This window comes from Arachis stenosperma, chromosome 4 (assembly GCF_014773155.1).
Source record: "Arachis stenosperma cultivar V10309 chromosome 4, arast.V10309.gnm1.PFL2, whole genome shotgun sequence".
In the NCBI taxonomy this organism is placed as follows: Eukaryota; Viridiplantae; Streptophyta; class Magnoliopsida; order Fabales; family Fabaceae; genus Arachis; species Arachis stenosperma.
Genome location: NC_080380.1, coordinates 137,849,895 through 137,867,979, shown reverse-complemented (window position 1 = coordinate 137,867,979; position 18,085 = coordinate 137,849,895). Strand labels below are relative to the sequence as shown.

At 34.2% G+C, this 18,085-nt stretch overlaps 2 protein-coding genes across 6 annotated transcripts; one reads left to right on the top strand and one right to left on the bottom strand.

The window, feature by feature from the left end:
* The first annotated feature begins 702 nt into the window (after window positions 1-702).
* On the top strand, window positions 703-4,184 carry LOC130973143 (ubiquitin-conjugating enzyme E2 5-like). 2 transcript variants are annotated; one of them, XM_057897556.1, is made up of 6 exons: window positions 703-956; window positions 1,056-1,135; window positions 1,769-1,886; window positions 2,008-2,060; window positions 2,180-2,308; window positions 3,832-4,184. In XM_057897556.1, exons 1-6 carry the CDS (start codon window positions 913-915, stop codon window positions 3,963-3,965), a joined length of 558 nt encoding a protein of 185 aa, XP_057753539.1. In that variant the 5' UTR covers window positions 703-912; the 3' UTR covers window positions 3,966-4,184. The 2 variants fall into 2 exon arrangements, with proteins under 2 accessions (XP_057753539.1, XP_057753540.1); XM_057897557.1 differs by having other exon boundaries at window positions 704-956; window positions 1,772-1,886.
* Window positions 4,185-5,166: 982 nt separating this feature from the next.
* On the bottom strand, window positions 5,167-16,145 carry LOC130973383 (ATP-dependent helicase BRM-like). 4 transcript variants are annotated; one of them, XM_057897877.1, is made up of 15 exons: window positions 15,760-16,145; window positions 15,501-15,658; window positions 12,805-14,100; window positions 11,032-12,339; window positions 10,791-10,903; window positions 10,453-10,540; window positions 10,279-10,365; window positions 9,965-10,057; window positions 9,789-9,872; window positions 9,498-9,701; window positions 9,002-9,244; window positions 7,375-8,928; window positions 6,759-7,298; window positions 6,273-6,524; window positions 5,167-6,174 (listed from the first exon to the last, which is right to left on the bottom strand). In XM_057897877.1, the coding sequence occupies exons 2-15, from the start codon at window positions 15,633-15,635 to the stop codon at window positions 5,524-5,526; spliced, it is 6,648 nt and encodes a 2,215-aa protein (XP_057753860.1). In that variant the 5' UTR covers window positions 15,636-15,658; window positions 15,760-16,145; the 3' UTR covers window positions 5,167-5,523. The 4 variants fall into 4 exon arrangements, with proteins under 4 accessions (XP_057753860.1, XP_057753861.1, XP_057753862.1 ...); XM_057897878.1 differs by lacking the exons at window positions 15,501-15,658; window positions 15,760-16,145 and adding an exon at window positions 14,855-15,210; XM_057897879.1 differs by lacking the exon at window positions 15,760-16,145 and having other exon boundaries at window positions 5,168-6,174; window positions 15,396-15,658.
* Window positions 16,146-18,085: the final 1,940 nt, after the last annotated feature.

The window sequence follows — 18,085 nt, the reverse complement described above, 5'->3', positions numbered from 1 at the left end:
CGGTTATCTTTCCACTATCTCATCAATCTCTCCTAACAATTGTCAAACGGTTATTTTTGTTTTTCAAATTTAAATCAATCCAATTGGATCATAATTTATTCTAAAATTTTTTATGTATTCTTTTTTAGTACTAATTGATCAAACATATCCATTTTAAAAAATTTTAGATTAAATTATGATCCAATTGGATTGATTTAAATTTGAAAAATAAAAATAACTTGTTTGCCAATTGGTAGAAAAGATTGATTGAACAGTGGGAAGAGAATCGAAACAATTCCACGTATATAGTGGGAGATAACGTAAGAGATAACCATTTCAATTCTCTCTTCACTATCCCATCAACCTTCTTGAGTACTAATTGATCAAACATATCCATTTTAATCTCTTTTACCAACCTTCTTATGTACTAATTAAATGTTAAAAATTTGGATTATTGATATTATTAATATTAAAATATATGCGTCCACCTATCATAAATGCGAAATTATCTCATTTACGTTGTAAACGAAATAAGAAAAAAATATTTATTTCGGTAAATATTTTTTAAATTATTTATTTTGATAATTATTATATTTATTTAATTTATAAAAATAAAAAATCCAAATATACTTCATAATACAAGAAAAATCTTGCAAACAAAAATAAAAGATGAGAATATTAAAAATGTGAATATCCGACGCTAACAATATTTATCTCCTAGTTGTGCTCACTAATGTCAGAAGTAGTATTTTTGAGCCTTCACTTGCACAACAAGTGTCTCCTACTGCTCCCTATAACTCAACTCCCCACTTTTCAATTCCTCTCTCTCTCTCTCTCCACTTGCTTAAGAGGTGGTGAAAACGAAAACCCAAGACACCAACAACCAACAACTCAACCCCAAAAAGAAGAAGTAGAAGAAGAAGAAGAAGAAACATGTCTTCCCCAAGCAAGCGGCGAGAGATGGACTTAATGAAACTGTTAATCCTCAATAATTCTCTCTCTTTCTTCTTAATTTCATTGAAGTTTCAATCTTTTTCTAATTGGGTCTCACAAAGTCTCATCCTTTTTTTTAATAGGATGATGAGTGATTACAAGGTGGAGATGATTAATGATGGAATGCAGGAGTTTTATGTTTATTTCGATGGACCCAATGAAAGTAAAATTCCATTCCTTTTCTCTTTCTTGTGTTTCTGATTAATGTTTTGGTGTTTCAGATAAAACATTCAGCTGATAAATATATGCTTTTGCTTTTTTTTTTTTTTAAAGAAATTCTTTTTAGGAGTTTTTCTCTGCTTAAAGCAATTTGACCATATATAGAACACAGCTCTTGGCGGCTATGAATTTAGATTTATGATAGCAACAGGGATGATACTTCTTCTTTCTTTCAATTGATTGTTCTGTGCATCTGTGAAGTCCGCAAATAGATATTGGAAAGCAACAAGTTTGTATTTTTGAAGGGAAAAAAAATAAAATAAAATAAAAACATAGCTTCACAAATAACAGTTGATATTGTTCTTATTGATTTCCCTTTTGCATAATTATTAAGTTCATAGTCAGAAGATGATTGGTATGAGCTAGAGTCAGTGTTTTCTTATTTTTTACTCCTTTGTTTTTTTTTTGTGTTTTTTTTTTTAGCTATACTGAATTTATCTATATATCTGCTGGTTTCCCTTTTTGGTTATTGTTATATCCTGGTTGGTATTAAATGTGTAACTTTTGAGGAAGGATTTTATTTTATTTTTTGGTTTCATTTTCAATCTTCTTTTCATCCATGTATGATGGCTTCTAGCAGGTCCTTATCATGGTGGTGTATGGAAAGTAAGAGTTGAGCTACCTGATGCTTATCCTTATAAATCTCCTTCTATAGGATTTGTCAATAAGATCTATCACCCAAATGTTGATGAGATGTAAGCATGTAGTAATGAATAATGATGTCATGGAAACTCTTTCTATTGAGTAGTTTTCCTGAGTATTAGTTTCAAGAAAGATTGCTTCTGATTTAGTCGGCTCGGATTATGACAATTTCAGGTCAGGGTCGGTTTGTCTGGATGTTATCAACCAAACCTGGAGCCCAATGTTTGGTAATGATTTCATTGAAATTTTGTGAGAAAATGTTGTGGTTTTGTACAGAATTGTATATTTTTAGGATTTTAGTTCCTTGTATAATGCATATGTCAATTTACATTCTTTTTTTTTCCAGATCTTGTCAATGTGTTTGAAGTGTTCCTACCACAGCTTCTTCTGTATCCCAATCCATCAGACCCTTTAAATGGAGAAGCTGCCGCTTTACTGATGCGAGATCGAGCTAGTTATGAACAAAGGGTTAAGGGTATTGATACTTTTTAACTTCTTATTTCCTTGAAATATGCATGTCTGGGATTAGTTTATTTGCACTTGCCCCTTAGCCTTATGCGCAACTGTTTGAATGCTGAATGGACGAATGCATAGTACATGTGCATGCACTCAAATAGTTATTTGAACTGCCTTTTGGCTTTCTCTTAGCTTTATTTGCTTATCTTAGAACAATAGCAACAACAAAGCCTTATTCACTAGGTGCAGTCGACTGCATGGATCAAACGACGCCATTGTGCCATATCATATATCATGTTCACAATGAGGTTGTTTGCATATAGATTTTCTTTTTACCACCTCGTGTATGGCTTTTTTAGCTTTTTCTCTACCTTCTGCCACTTGTCTATCTTCTATCCGATCCATCCTCCTAATTGGGTACTCTGTCAATCTTTTCCACACATATCCAAACAATCTAAGATGAGATTGTTCCATATTTTCAACAATAGATGTTATTCTAATTTTTTTCTCTTATATCCTTGTTACTTATTCTATCTGAACATGTTTGGTCGATTATCCATCTCGTCATTTCTACCACCCTAAGTTTATGCCTATTCTCACCTTTTGTCGCCCCACAGTTGGTTCTATATAACATAATTGGTCTAATGTCAATGCATAAAATTTACCTTTACATTTTAAAGGTACTTTTTGTCATATATAAATCAATCGTACTTTGCCATTTTGACCAACCTGTTTGAATCTTATAGTTTACATCCTCCTCGATTTTTCTATTATTTTATATAATATGCCCAAGATACTTAAATCTCTTTATTTGTGATAGGGTGCTTTCTCTGATTTTCGCTTCTTTGTTAGTGTTTTCCTTCTTCATATCGAACTTACTTTCCATATTTTCAGTCTTATTATGGCTTATGTGCAAACCATTCCCCTCTAAAACTTCATTTGGTGTATCTTTTTGAGACAAAAATTGGATAGATGGAGCAGGACTTAACCTTTTAATGGAACTTCCTATATATAACGGCGACATATGCTTATTTTGTAACAATTCTGTTATTATAGAGGACAAAAAATGCTTAAAGCCTTAATAAAAGATAGTTATCAAAAGGATGGTGATGGTATGTTTGGAAGGTAGTTATAAAATTTCTCAATTGATTGAGCTAATTCTTTATATTTGTCTATAAGTTGATAATAATATCATGTCCAAATGTAGCAACATGTATGTATTTCTGCATTCTGAATCGATCTTCTTTGCGAGTTTGCATTGCCACTTGTTGTATTCCCCATAGTATATGTAATGTTGATTTCTGGCCAGAATTCAACTAAATTGTAAATTTGAAAAGCAAATGAATCAGTGATTATCTCTTGAAGTGAGATTACCTCAGTCTTCTGTTGTCTATGTTTATCTATAACTTGAAGCCACTATCAATTGGATTTCCTTTTCTAGGCTTGAGTTCTTCATTGGACCAATTTATGCATAACTTAATGGTCTTTAACTTTAGAATCAATAAAGTTCTTAATTTAACACTGTGTGCTTGAATTGTTCAGAGTACTGTGAGAAGTATGCTAAAGCTGAAGATGTAGGAGCTGCACCAGAAGAGAAATCAAGTGATGATGAGGAAATGAGTGAAGATGAATATGATTCAAGTGATGAACAGGTTGCTGGTAAAGCAGATCCTTAGCTGCTTCATCTGATGCCCTGAATCCTGATATTAACTTTATATATTTATCTGTATATGATGTTCTAGTCCTGTTAATTCAACCTCACTGCAATGTAATGAACTTGGAATTGTGGTCAAAGGGGGAAATCCCCCTTATTGTTGTTCAGTTTCATGTCAATGTAAATAATGTACCATTGATTTCCTGATGCAATCTTAGTTTCTTGTTGTGGCTCTTTCAAATTGATGCATTGTGCTTTTTAGCTTAGCATGATACTACCATAATATGCACAAATACTCTTCCTGTAACTCATTTAATGCAATGTTCACAACTATTCATCTTTTGATCTTTGAAACTTATAGAAAAGTCTTCAAACAAATTGATTGACAATTGTTGTTTCTTGACTGGTGACTAGTGTCAATATAAGTGAACAAATTACTCATAATAGTCAATTGAACTCTTGCAATTCCAAGGGTTGCAACTCCCACAACATTGTCCTTAACAAATGTTAAAGGGAAACCACATCTGAAATCATGATTTTATACCTTCACTGAACATTTGTGGATCAATGTATAAATTCTAAATGATGGATACTACAATAAAGGTTTTACAATGAAGGTTTTATAATTGTTTTCATGTGAAAATATTTTTTTTTTACCATTGGATGATGGATTGAATGGTTAGATTTTGATATTTATAAAAGTGTTGTCTTTGTTTAAAGTGTGGCTAAATAAATAAATCACACTTTTAAACAAAGCATCTTCATAAAAAGATGTTTTTGCCATCTTCATTTGAGTAGTTGTCATTCTAAATACTAAGATCAGTTGTATTTTTGTTGCATGTGGTGGAAGGGATAGGCTAACTAATATATATATATATCAACCATACTAAGTGTACAATAAAATTAGCTATAAATGTGTAATGCATTTTAAAATACAAAATACATATTAAGAATAAATTAAACTACACATGTATTTATATATAAATACATGATGATTAATTTTGGTGTGCAAATAATATTTTTGTTTATATATATAGAATTTTTTTCACATTATTCACAAATAACATAATTGAAATCTATATACTCCATTAGTTTCAAATAAATGTCTCACTTTTTTTATCCAATTGTATTTGGACATAAACCACGCCTATACATTGATTTTACAATGTACCAAAAATGGTGAAAGAGATATTTAATTGAAATAGATGGATTATTAGGAAGCTGGAACGCGCAGGAAAACATGAGCTTGGAGAATTGAATCCATGAATGGACTAATATAGACCAACATGTTACTATACAAGAGTTTCAGTAGCAGCTATTTAAAGAAAAACAATTCCTGCAAGATGCAGATTTATCCATACAAAGAACTTTTGCTGACCATTGTAATAATTTAACTCATTGAGGTAGCTAGAAAAATACAATGGAGGGTTTTACTCTATATTAACAGTTATTATGTGAGCTAAAATCTACCAATGGTAAGGGCCACTGAAACTCTTCTGAAACTAGTTGAGCACTATTTTCATTATCTACCATTATCTACCATCTTTGTCTCCTTTGAAAAATTATAATAAAAAAAAAATCTATGTATGGCTTGGTCTCCTCTTCCCACAATCTGTTCTTAGTCGCTTTACCGGGTTTGCCCAGCCAACTAACCCACCAGACCCATTTGACAGCTGATATGGCTGGCTAAACCGCCCTTGCACATTTGAAGTATGTTGAAACACCCTCGCATCCTTGGGAGTCGAACCTGACCCGGGACTTCTATTCTTACCCATACTTGGCGGTGAAACAGGACCGGCGGATGTGGTCCTAGGCTTCGCCAATAATTTTTCTCTGTCATTTCTTTTCTTCTTGCATACAACCAGATCACCTGGATGAACTAATGCAGAAGAATTATTCTGCTGATATTGCTCCCGGGCACTACCACTACCGCTTCCAGGTCTCAATTCCTTCTGCAATGGATGGCCTTTGTTCCTGGCTTTTTCGCTGTTAGACCCGGAACCACGGTTCGGAGCCTTTTGTTCAGGGCATTGATCGGTTTCCACATCATTTATTGTCCTTTGCCTCTTGCTTGGGCAAACATTTCCTTGCCTAGGGGATGTTATGGCATTGGAATCAATTTGGCCGGAGAAAGAAAGGGAACCTTTTGCTTCTGCAAAGTCCGTATCGGGAAATGCAATTTTCAAAATATCAAAAAAGAGATCATGAACCTTCCTTGCTTCAGTTCTTACCTGCAAATAATCATTACAGGGAATTTTAATAACAAAGCCAGAACAGTGAATCATTTTGTACATTATTATAGAATATATAGATAGTTAAGAAATCTAACCTCATATGAGTATCCATAAAATTGCATCGCACTCCTCAACATAAACTGCACATCAAACACAAGCTCCATTACTCCATTATACTCCAATGCATCAATCTGCTGCTCAATCTTTCGTAGATCCAACAAACTGTTCCCTGATCCGCCAGTGTACCCAGAATTCTCCATCCTCTTCCACAAATCTGATAGCAAAGGTACAATTTGTTGGCCTTCCTTGTCTATTCTCCTTTGGAATTTGCTAATTACATTTTTGCACTACGAAGGCATAAGTTACATGAGTAACATTTTCACAAAGGTATGAACATGTAAAGTAGCAATAATTAACTTCATAAAACATAAGGTTTTATTAGAATATTGAAACTAAGTTAAAGTTAACTAGAGTTTCGAACTTGCAATCCCTACGGCAAGCTGTAAGAACTCCATTTTGTAAAAGCTAAACCATCACAGGTAGAAATGAAATCAATCACAGATCAGTTAAATGATACATACTCTTCTCTGAATAATTTCGGTCATCTTAGAGCCATGAGCTGAAGATCCAGCTGAGTTGATAGGCTTTCCTTCCCAACTTTCTTTAGGGTGTTTGCCACCATCCTCTGAAGGAGCAGACAAGCAGATCATACGATTAGACTTAGGTGAGCCATGTAATTTGAATGAATTAGCTGCTTTCCTTGAAGGTAAATTTTGCTTATTTTCCAATGAAGATTCATCCTTATCATGCTTGCTGGCATTGTTGTCAACAAATGATTTTGATTCTCGGTCAGTCCTTGTTTGACCTTGATATTTATTGTCTGCAATAAGAGATGATTCTCCACGTTGAAGAGGAACCATCTCAATGCCAGATTTGTCCTCAGGCCTTTCGATGACAGGACGGTGTCGAACACGTAGACTACGTTTGCGTTTGATCTTGGGTTGCTGCAGAACTTGTTCATCCTCACCTTCATCACGATCATGAATCCAACTTCTACATTGTTGATGATCCATGTGAGAACCACCAGATATTGCAATTTCCCCTTCTTCTAACTCATCTACCTGGAAAAAGCTAACAAAAGATATTTTAATTTGTAAATAAGAGAGTACAAAACCCAGAAAATAAAAAGCCATGTACCCTTTTTGAAATGGAACTTGGCTTGGCATCTAACGCAGAGAGGGAACCAAATTTCCGTGAGTAAACTGATGGTGTCACTGTATGTGTCAATATTTGACTATCTAATGATGATCCTCTCGTACCAGCTTCTTCAACTGTGTGATTTTTAGCATCTTCTAAAGATCGAGGAAGTTCATATCCAGCATTAAAAGGTGGACCATGTTCGACTTGATCTTTTTCCATGGGATTAGCTCCATCACCCCCACTATGTACTTCATCTTCAAATTTTCCTATCTCCCCTTCTTCATGTGCAGAATATCCATTTCTTTCCTCAGAGCTTTCTTCAGAGCACTCAATTATATCATCATCCTCCAACTCTTTATAATTAGGAAGCTTTTTTCCCTTGGGTCGTCCTCTTCTCTTTTCAGAACCCAATTCACTAGATTCCACACCCATACTGCCACCAAATAAAATGTTCTTTGATGGTCTTTTAGATAAAGCAGCAATAGCAGCATTCACTTCTCTTGTGCTGGTTCGAAGCCATTTAGGCACCTCATCATGCCGTGTCATCTCTTCACTCCAATCCAGTTCTTCGTCCATTTGATCAAACAGTTCAACTTCCTCTTCACTTCTAGCAATCATGCGATTAACCTCCTGTAGTGACGGAACATTATGAACAGTTTCTTGATATCTTTCCTCGTCATGTAATAAAGTCTCCAAAGTTGAACGTCTTTCTTCATGTGTTGTTCTTTGATCAAAACGTCCAGCATTAATGACCTCGTCAGCCATGTCTATCTTATATTGTTGAATATTGTTCCTTATGAGGCTCTCAATAGATCCCATATATCGATCCTTACCAGCAAGTTCATCCTCCATATCAACAAGGCCTCCACTTCTCAATTCGTTCTCTTTCTGATGGCTAGAGATCTTGTCAACAACAGCCTCCATGTAGATAACCTTGACTTCCCTTTTTTGTCCAATCCGATGAGCTCTGGCCACAGCCTGCTCCTCATTTTTAGGATTTGGATCAGGATCGTAAATGACAACTGTGTCAGCAGACTGAAGATTAAGGCCTCTCCCAGCAGCTCTTATGCTAAGCAAGAAGATGAAACAGTCTGAATCAGGCCTATTGAAGTCCATTATTGCTGATTCTCGGTCTTCCAAACTTGTTGTCCCATCAATTCTCCTGTAAACTAGTCTCCGCCATTGCAGATAGTCTTCCAAGATGTCTAGGAGCTTTGTCATGGTACTAAACAGCAGAACTCGATGTCCAGTCCTTTGAAGTTTGATAAGGATCCTATCCAAAATCCACAACTTCCCACAAGATTGTACAATAAAGTCTCTATCCATAAATTCATCAAAAAATGGGTAATTAAGCATTGGATGATTGCAGGTTTTGCGTAGCTCCATGCATCTGTTATTTAAAGTTTTATAAGGCTTTGCCTGGTAGAGTGGATTCTTCAAAACCTTTCTTCTCTCATCCTCAGGATCAACACGAAGGGTGCCAGTGGATTTAACCCAGTCATAAATGGCACTCTGGACAGCTGACATTTTACATCGTAAAACTATGGAGACCTGCAATACAGAAATGAGGGATGAATCACCAGATAAAAGATAAAAAATGAGACCAAGAGTATCAAAATCACACCTTTGGTGGTAGAGAGCCTTCAACATCTTCAACGCGACGCCTAAGCATGAAAGGCTCAAGAATCTGATGGAGTCGATGGATAATGATGACTTTCTTTTCTGTTTCAAGCCAATCATCCTCTGCATTCTGATTTGGACCTTCCTTTTGAAATGGTTTTGAAAACCAATCATGGAAGGCTTTCTTATTGTCAAAAACCTCTGGAAGAAGTAAATTTAAAAGTGACCAGAGTTCCTTCAAATCATTCTGTGGAGAAAATTATACCATTATTAATACTCTAAAGAAGATTTGTATCACAACATGTATCTATGCGATTTATCAATATAAACTGACAGCTGCATGAACATATAGCATAGCCTGAAACAGTGTAAGTGAAAAAGTAAAAAAGATCAACATCCTTAACGACTTGGTTGTGTACAGGAACACCAAGTTTGATACTGCTGACTGAAAGCTAGACAATACCATAACAATGCATATATTAAAAGAAAACAAGACAGACCTGCAAAGGTGTTCCTGTCAGAAGCAAGCGTCGTTGACAACGGTATCTGTCAAGATCGCGTGCTAGAACTGAATCCCTATCCTTCATTCTCTGTGCTTCATCAATTACGATATACTTCCAATCAACTTTTGAAAGCTTTGACCGGTCATACATGATGAACTCATAAGTAGTCACAAGGACATTAAATTTCATAGCCATAACCTCCTGCAAAAATGTAATACGAAAGGAAACTCAGAACTAAACATTTAAATAATCTTTTAACAGCAAATAGTAAAGTTGAGGTGCACATACCTGAGAAAATAATTTTGATCTTGTATCCTTTGTTCCAACATAAAAAATGCATGACACGGATGGTAACCAAGTATGCAACTCACTCTGCATGATGAACACAAGTTTTCAGGTTGCAAGATACACACAACCAAAAAACGAAGTGAGTATTGTGGAAATGGAAGAGTTTTAAGTCCCACCTTCCAGTTAACCAAAACAGCATTTGGCACTATTATAAGATGTGGGCCATAGTTCCCTTTAAATTCCATCAAGTACGCAATTAATGCCATGACCTGGACAGACAAGAAATAACAAAAAGAACAAAGAAAAACGAACAATATATCACAGTAAATATTTGTTCAGTACAGTTTAAATAACAAAACAATAAACAAAAGTCATCTTCCTTGTATTACATAAACTGCGTAAAAACAGTCATACACAATAGACATTCTTCCTATTTTAAAGGACACAGCTAGAATAATCTATTTTCACCAAGAATAAACATAATACTAACCTGAACGGTTTTACCAAGACCCATCTCATCTGCCAATATTCCATTTAATTTGTTGTTATACAAAGAAAGCATCCATTGCAAACCAACCTTCAGAATAACATGTCAATCCTTAAGAAATAACAATAAAGGCTATCAAAGCAATTACGAGGAATTTCATCAAATGTCAGAACCTACCATTTGATAGTCTCTCAATGTTCCAGCTCGTAACATGGATGGTTGTCTTACAACCCTTTCACTCACAGCATGAGCAAGGCTGTAATACCTGGTATGGCCGTAGCGATCAATAATTGTAACAAACCAGAATTAGATGTTTTATTATATGAACAATAACAGAAGGTTATAAAAGTATAGTTTAGATAAACATCAGTGTGTTGAAAATTACCAAATAAAAGATGGGAAAATAGCAGAGTTTGACAACACCAAGAATGAAAAATGATTTGACGAAAGAATAATGTTTTGGCAAAACTTGAGACAGAAAAACAAATAAATAAAACTATACAAACAAAACTCACTTGTTGACAGATGAACTGTCTCTAGGAGTATTCATCTCTATAAACTGATTTCTAATCATCACTTCCTCTCCAGCACAAGTTGCTGCGACTCTGACTTCTTCTTCACAAAGACCCTTTAGTCAGAAAACAAATAAGGATCAATCATAAAGGCGTGAAAACAGTGTTTAGATAACAACGGAGGAAATTTCATTTTTCTTTTCCAAATTTGTTTTGAATCAACAAGGAAAGTAATGAAGCATGCCTGCAATCGTGCAGCAGCTGCAGCAGCTTTTGCTGCCTCCTCCACTTCCTGTTGGCTCTTAGCAGCTGTTATCTTACTTCCTAATTTATGTAGATATTCTTCAGTCTGGGTTAAGAAAGTTGAAAGAACAGCATATCTCTCTGCAGCATCACCCGGGATACTAATCTGCTGCTCCAGCAACATCTCCCTGTACCTATCAACATCATTGTTTTTTAAGGCTTCCATCCTTTTGCTCCTGTCATCATCCTTACGTTTCGAGAATTCTCTCAACATCTTCTCGTGATACTTGGCCACCCCCCGGTTGCGAGCAGTCCGTGCGTCACGAATGCCCCAGTGTGCTTCAAGAAGCTTCTTGCGCCAATTGAATATAGATTTCAGTTGCTTCTCCCTTGAAGCTTTCTGTGATGCCTGCACTTGTCTAGCAAGTTCCATACGCTGACGTTCGCACAACTTAACAAATTTCCTATATGGCCTATCTGGCATTGCCATTATCTCTTTTTGATGTTGATCAATCTCATCCCTTAAACGTGCCTGTAGATCTAAAAGGCGAAGCTTTTTTTCTTCAATTTGCAACTTCAACACAAGATCTGGCCTAATTCTTTTCCTATCTAAGTTAACTGCCAGTAAACCCTCAATCTTCTTTAAATTTTCTGTCCTTTTCTTGTTAAGGACTTGCACACCTTCATCATAAAGAAGCTCTTTCACATCATATGCCAGTGACAAATTATTGTGGTTTAGCATCATTGATGAACCAAAGGAATCGTGTTTCCTGGTGAAGAAAGGAAAATCAAATAGTGGTCCATGATATTTTCTGGTGAGGCCCACATCCTTTGGCTGCGCAACAATGCTTGCTTGTTCAGTTTTATTATTTTGCAATTGTTCAGAAACAGAAGCTTGGGCTGCAATAGCCTTTCCCCTATCTAACACCGACTCATTACTAACAGGTATTTGTCTAATTCCATGTTCACCTTCCTGGTCCGACATAGCAGAGCAACCAACAGATTGTTGCTCTTCCTTTCCAGCAGGTTCTTTTATCACCAAAGGCATAGCTTGCACATGTATTGTTGTTGTGGATTTCTCATCTCTAGCAAAGACTTCCTGCTTTGAAGAACCCTTTGCATTAATAGATGAGATAGATTGTGAGTCCTTGGCAATGGACTCCATCTGCTTTGGCTGTTCTGCCACAGTTACTTCTGATTGGTCTTGATTTTGCCCTCCTGCAGAAGTAACCGGTTGCTGCACTTGTGAATCAAGAGGTGGTGGACTGATGGCCCGAAGAAGTTCTTGGGGAAGAGTTCCTTCTCCTTTCTACCAATCAACAGCAACAGAATACCAGTAAGCACAATCTATCTATAAATATTATACATGGAATACTCCTACTTATGAAAAATAGGCACCAATTTTCTCAATTTGGTAAACAAAAAGACTGGGTGCTTTTGCTCCTAGATTTTAAATGCAAGGATGCTCTTGACAGCATCTCATGGGGAGCTTTGCAAAGCTGACTTATGCTCTCTAAAACCTGAAAGACTAGTAAAATATCAGAGCTGATTCATGTTGACTACAGATATTTTACATTTTAAGAGCAACTTTATATATATATATATCCCAAATGATACTAGTGTCTTCTACTTATGGGATAAATTTTAGCAACTCTGAAAAAGCATTACCAAGCCAAGCCATAGTATCATACATCTTCTCTAGGCCTATACAAATAGCATGTATAAACAAGGCAACCAGCCTCAGATAGAATGAAAAGGGAAGCAGAGGTTGAACCTTCAGTCGTCTAAATGCAAGTATCTGAGCTTTAAGAACATGAAGCTGTTGTTTCGTAAATGCAGTTCTTTGTTGAGGCATCTGAGATGGTGCCCCTTGATATTTTGAATGATTTATAGAACCCCCTTCGTTTGACAGACCTCCATCCTGAACAACAGATTGATTTGATTGCCTGATGTGCTGCATCTGCACAGGTTCTGAACTAGATGATGAAGTTTTTGCATTCAAAGGATGATCTGCACCTAGGTTTAAGCTTGCAGAAGAATGCTGCGGATGCATAGAAGACATTCCATTTTTAACTGCTGGTTGCCTCAAAGAACCTTGCGAGTCTCTGCCATGAAGATTGAATTGTGGCAATGCAACTTCACTGGAATTTCCAGCAATACTGGCATTAATTGGTGGGCCAAAATGGTTAGATAGACCTGTCTGCTTTGCTTTAGCAGAACTTGATTGTGCAGAAACATCATTAGATGAATTAGTATGTGTTGTGTTCTCACTTGCAACTGTTGGAGAACTAGCCTGTGGGTTTGAAACACTGACTGGTAATGACTCAGTACCAACATTAGTATCATTTGCCTTTGGTTGTGGAACTGTTCTTGATTGCATCTGCGGAATGAGCTGAGCCATCTTAAGACATCTTGAAGGATCAGATAAATTTCTTGCCCATGCCTGCATAGCCTGATATTGAGCAGTCTTAGTAAATGGTAATGGATCCTTCAACATATTTAGCATGCTCTGCTGCGTTGGTGGTGCTTGCACAGGTGGCCTCATACTATTTCCTGGCATTAAGTGTCCAGTGGCTGGTCCTTGGGATGAAGGCTTTCCTTCACTCTTCTGATCAAATGCTAGCTGCTGTCCTTGCTCCATCTGCTTTTCCCCATGAGCAAAATGTTCAGATGAATTCCTAGAGGATGATGCTTGGGATTGATTAACAGCTTGCATAGACATAAGGTCCTGTATTTTCAGATTTCCAGTATGCATGTCCTGATCATTCACAGATGAAGGGCCTGGGATCCCCATTTTAGATTGTTTCTGTGACTGCATTGCCAAAGCAGATTTTTGTTGAGCCTGCAGAGCATATTGAAGGTATGCTTGTTGGTAATTGAGCATTTGCCGGTCAGCAACTTGTCCCTGGCTGGAGCTCTGCTGACCTAAATCAACAAATTTTTGAGGCTGCTGAGGCATGGCATTAGAAGGTGAGAAATTGTTAGTCCCAAATCCACCTTGAAGTCCTGTTTGATATGCAAAAAATGCTTCACTTCCTTCTGGTTTTTTTAGCAATTGATGTGGAAATGACTGCATAAGAGTATAGTTGAGTAAAAGTCATCGTTCAGGAAAAAAATATGATTCTTTCAAGAATGCATCAAAAGAAAAAATGTATACATGCCCTTAATAACAGAAATACTTGTTAAAATATACAAAGATACAGACAAGTAAACAAATACTTGTGAAAGTATAGAATTGGTCTACAACCCAATCTTTGACTTCACGTCTTAATAACTAAGTGGAATGGAATGATAGAAATTTCATGCAGACTTATGCAGGCTACTATTGCATCAAAATAAATATCTTGAAACCCAGCAGCATCCTTTACCAAGTAAAATACCATGAAAGCAAAAGGAGACTATAGGTGTAAGTTATGACAGATTCTTAAGTATCATTACCACATAACATACAGAAAGTCATCCATATATTGACTATTATAACATTAAGAGAAAGAAGTTGATGCAACGATGATTTTCCCATTAAGATTGCATTTGATAGAAAGCAATGAGTCAACAAGAAACAGGCTGATTCCAATTAATAACATCACACATGCTTTCACTAATAATAATAACAGAAGTAAGAAACAGCAGTAACAAAACAACTAAGCCAGAAGCTGACGAAACAGTACTTTTAGGAAGTTGGCAGGTGGGCTTGTCTGGTTGGAATCAATAAGTAATCAATGTTTTCAAACATAAACAATTTACTGAACAGAGAGAAACAAAGGGCATGGTGGAAAAATTATCATTCTTGGTTAAGCAAACAGATTAATTTTCAACAGTCACACCTGAAAGGAAAACGGCATAGAGGGGAGTTCTTAACTAACTAAAGCAGAACACAAGCCCAAAAGCTTCTAAAAGGAAAATCCCCAGAAAGGGCAGTGAAGAAAATAGCACACTGCACATGTCTATAATTGAAACATCACACATGAAGCCAAAATAAAAGGCAAGGCCAATTTAGTACAAAATCCGAAGTGTACAGAAGACTTCATGTAGACTTGTGAATAAAAAAGGAAGGTTGACTAGAGTTGACAGTGACAGCAGCACACAATTGCACCAATCATTTCTAGGTTCAGTGCATCCATTTCCATATTCTATTATATAAACAACGCTCTGAACAACTGAAAATCAATTAGCATGAAAAAAGGAAATTTTAAAAAGGAAAAAGAAAAAAAACATGCCACTAAAAAAATAACCAACCAACACAACTAACTAACTGAAGACTATTCTTCGGTATCTCAACCCAACCACCAAGTGTATTAAATGCAAAATTCTAACAGAAACTCTTTTTTTCCCCAACACCACACAACCTAGGAAAAATTAACATACTTGGTCAGAACCTGTAATCAGAGCACATGTGTGCTACCACCAAAACCATGACAGAAAACTCAGCATAACCACCAAAATCTCACTTCAACCAATCAAAATCCACACCTGCCTAGAACCTATCTTCTGCTGCTGCTGATGCAATGAGTCCAGGCTAAATTGGGAAGACGACGACGGCGATGCCGAAGCCGCCCGGCCAGCCGAGGGGTTCCGGCCCGAGCCACCGCTGCCGGCAGATTGCATTCAATCACCACAGAATTCAACACCTGCATCAATATCATCAAAATTACCAAAATTCAGATCACTTACACTGAAATCCAAAAATTAATAAATGTTGCAGCTTTGAAGAGATTATAAATGCAAAAACCTTTGTATCCCTCCAAATTTCAGGAAAGCCGCATTTTTTAACTCGTTTTTTATTCTTTCCCTCCGATCCCAACGTTCAAAAAATCAGCTGCATGCGCATTTTCTCTCTCTAGCCGCAGAAGCTACTGTTGTGTCACAAGCATTTTTCTTTCTCTCTCTAAAGTCCGAGACTTTCGGGGACCAATTGAGGACAGATCTTCCCTGCAGAGAAGCGATTTTGACGGAATCGGTGAAATCCGCTGTTTGCGTCACACGCGATTTCGGAAAAATAAAAAATCACAGTCAAACCCTAAGGAAAATTCTCAATTTTTTTTCTCTTTTTCAATATTTTTTGGTATTTTTGCTCTATTTTTTTTTTAAATTAAACAAAAAAATAAAGGGGTTTAATATATATTTTTCTTTTCTCTGACGGGTTGGGGAGTGAAGCGCTCATGTGCACCACCACAACGCCTTTTATATCCCAGAATGAAAAACTACTCAGGGTAAATGGGTCAATTTGAATTGCTCTTCACTTTTCATAAAAATTACAACTTTGTCCTAGCCCCTAAAATTATTTACCCAATTATACTACAAGAGTACAAATATACCGTATTTATTTGCATTCAATCCACAATTTGCAAATATGATCTAATCTGCATTAAATAATAAATAATATATAAATTATATTTATATTTTATTTTAATTAATAATTATTTATATATATTATATTATTTTATTTTTATTATTTAAAAATTAATTAAATAATATTTAAGAATAAATAAATTTAAAAAATTTAAAAAAATTATTAGAGTGAGAAAATAGGTTTCATTGGCTTTTTATAGTAAATTTTTTAATATATTTTTTATTTCGCAAATATACGATACAATCCAAATATTAAAAATATAAATATTAGATCTAATCTGATTGAATGAGTTTAGTGTGGATGGAATCTAGATTTTAGTTATATCTAATCTAATTCAATTTATTAACATTTCTAAAAAAACATATGTATTTAATATTTATATACAAATACATAATAATTAATTTAGTAATTAATTTTAAATGTGTACATAATATTTTTTTTTAACCAATAATTCTTTACTTTTTAATCAGCTTTTAAATATAAAAAGTTAATTATATTAAACTCTTATAGATTCACTTTTCAATTTTTTAAGAACAAACTTTTATCTTAAATTAAATTTGATCTTTATTTTTAAAATTTTGTAAGTCACCAAACTTCTTAAAATTAATTATACAAACAGTATTGTTAATAAACGTCTCGTATTATTATTATTATTATTATTATTATTATTATTATTATTATTATTATTATTATTATTATTATTATTATTATTATTATTATTATTATTATTATTATTATTATTATTATTATTATTCAACCACACACGGTTAAAAGTAAAATATTATAATAAAAATATAATATTCAAGACTTAAGATTTAGAAATTAGAGTTTACGATTTTTTATTTTTATTTAAATTGTGTTTCATTTAAGAATAAATTATTAAAATAATATTCAAAAATTTATGTTGCTTACGAAAATAATCCTAAAAAATACGAACTATAAATAAGCATTATTAAATTAAATAAGTCCAACAAGAATAATTAGATATTAAATATATATTTAAAAAAATTAGAAATCAAATTTTGAAGTGAACTTTTTGTAAATATTATTAAAAATATAAGAGTTTTTATCCTTAAAATTTTTTTATTTTATGTCAAATAAATTTTTCAAAAAAAAATATTGTAAATGACCAAGTGATTTTGAAAAATTAAAAAAAAATCTAAAGATCAATTTTATTCTATTTTTTGTGAGTATTTTTTAAATAGTTATTCAAATGATGTCACAAAAATTTAGGTCAAATAAATAAATCGTTTTTTAAGTATAAAATTTTTTTGTCACTTATAAAAAATAATATTTATTAATTATTTTTATCGTATTTTTTAATTATTCAATGACTTATTTGTCGTTTATATTTTTAAGAGTTATTTTTGTTGGTAGCATAAACTTTTGAGTACTATTTTAGTAGTTTTTTTAGTAGTTTTATTTTGTTTTAGATTTAAATATAATTATTTTTAAGTTTTAAAAATTTAGAATTTATAATTTACAATTTAAAAGTATTTTTTTTAGATTATAATAAGTGAAATATAGTACAAAAGAATCAAAATACACTCCAATTTCATAATAATCAAAATTCAATTTCACCTTTTTATGTGAGAATCCTCTTATATTAAATCAACCATGATTACCAATATCAAACTTACATATTTTTTCCTTTTATGCCAAAATAATCTAAATATACAATAAAACCTGGACTTTTATTTCTAAA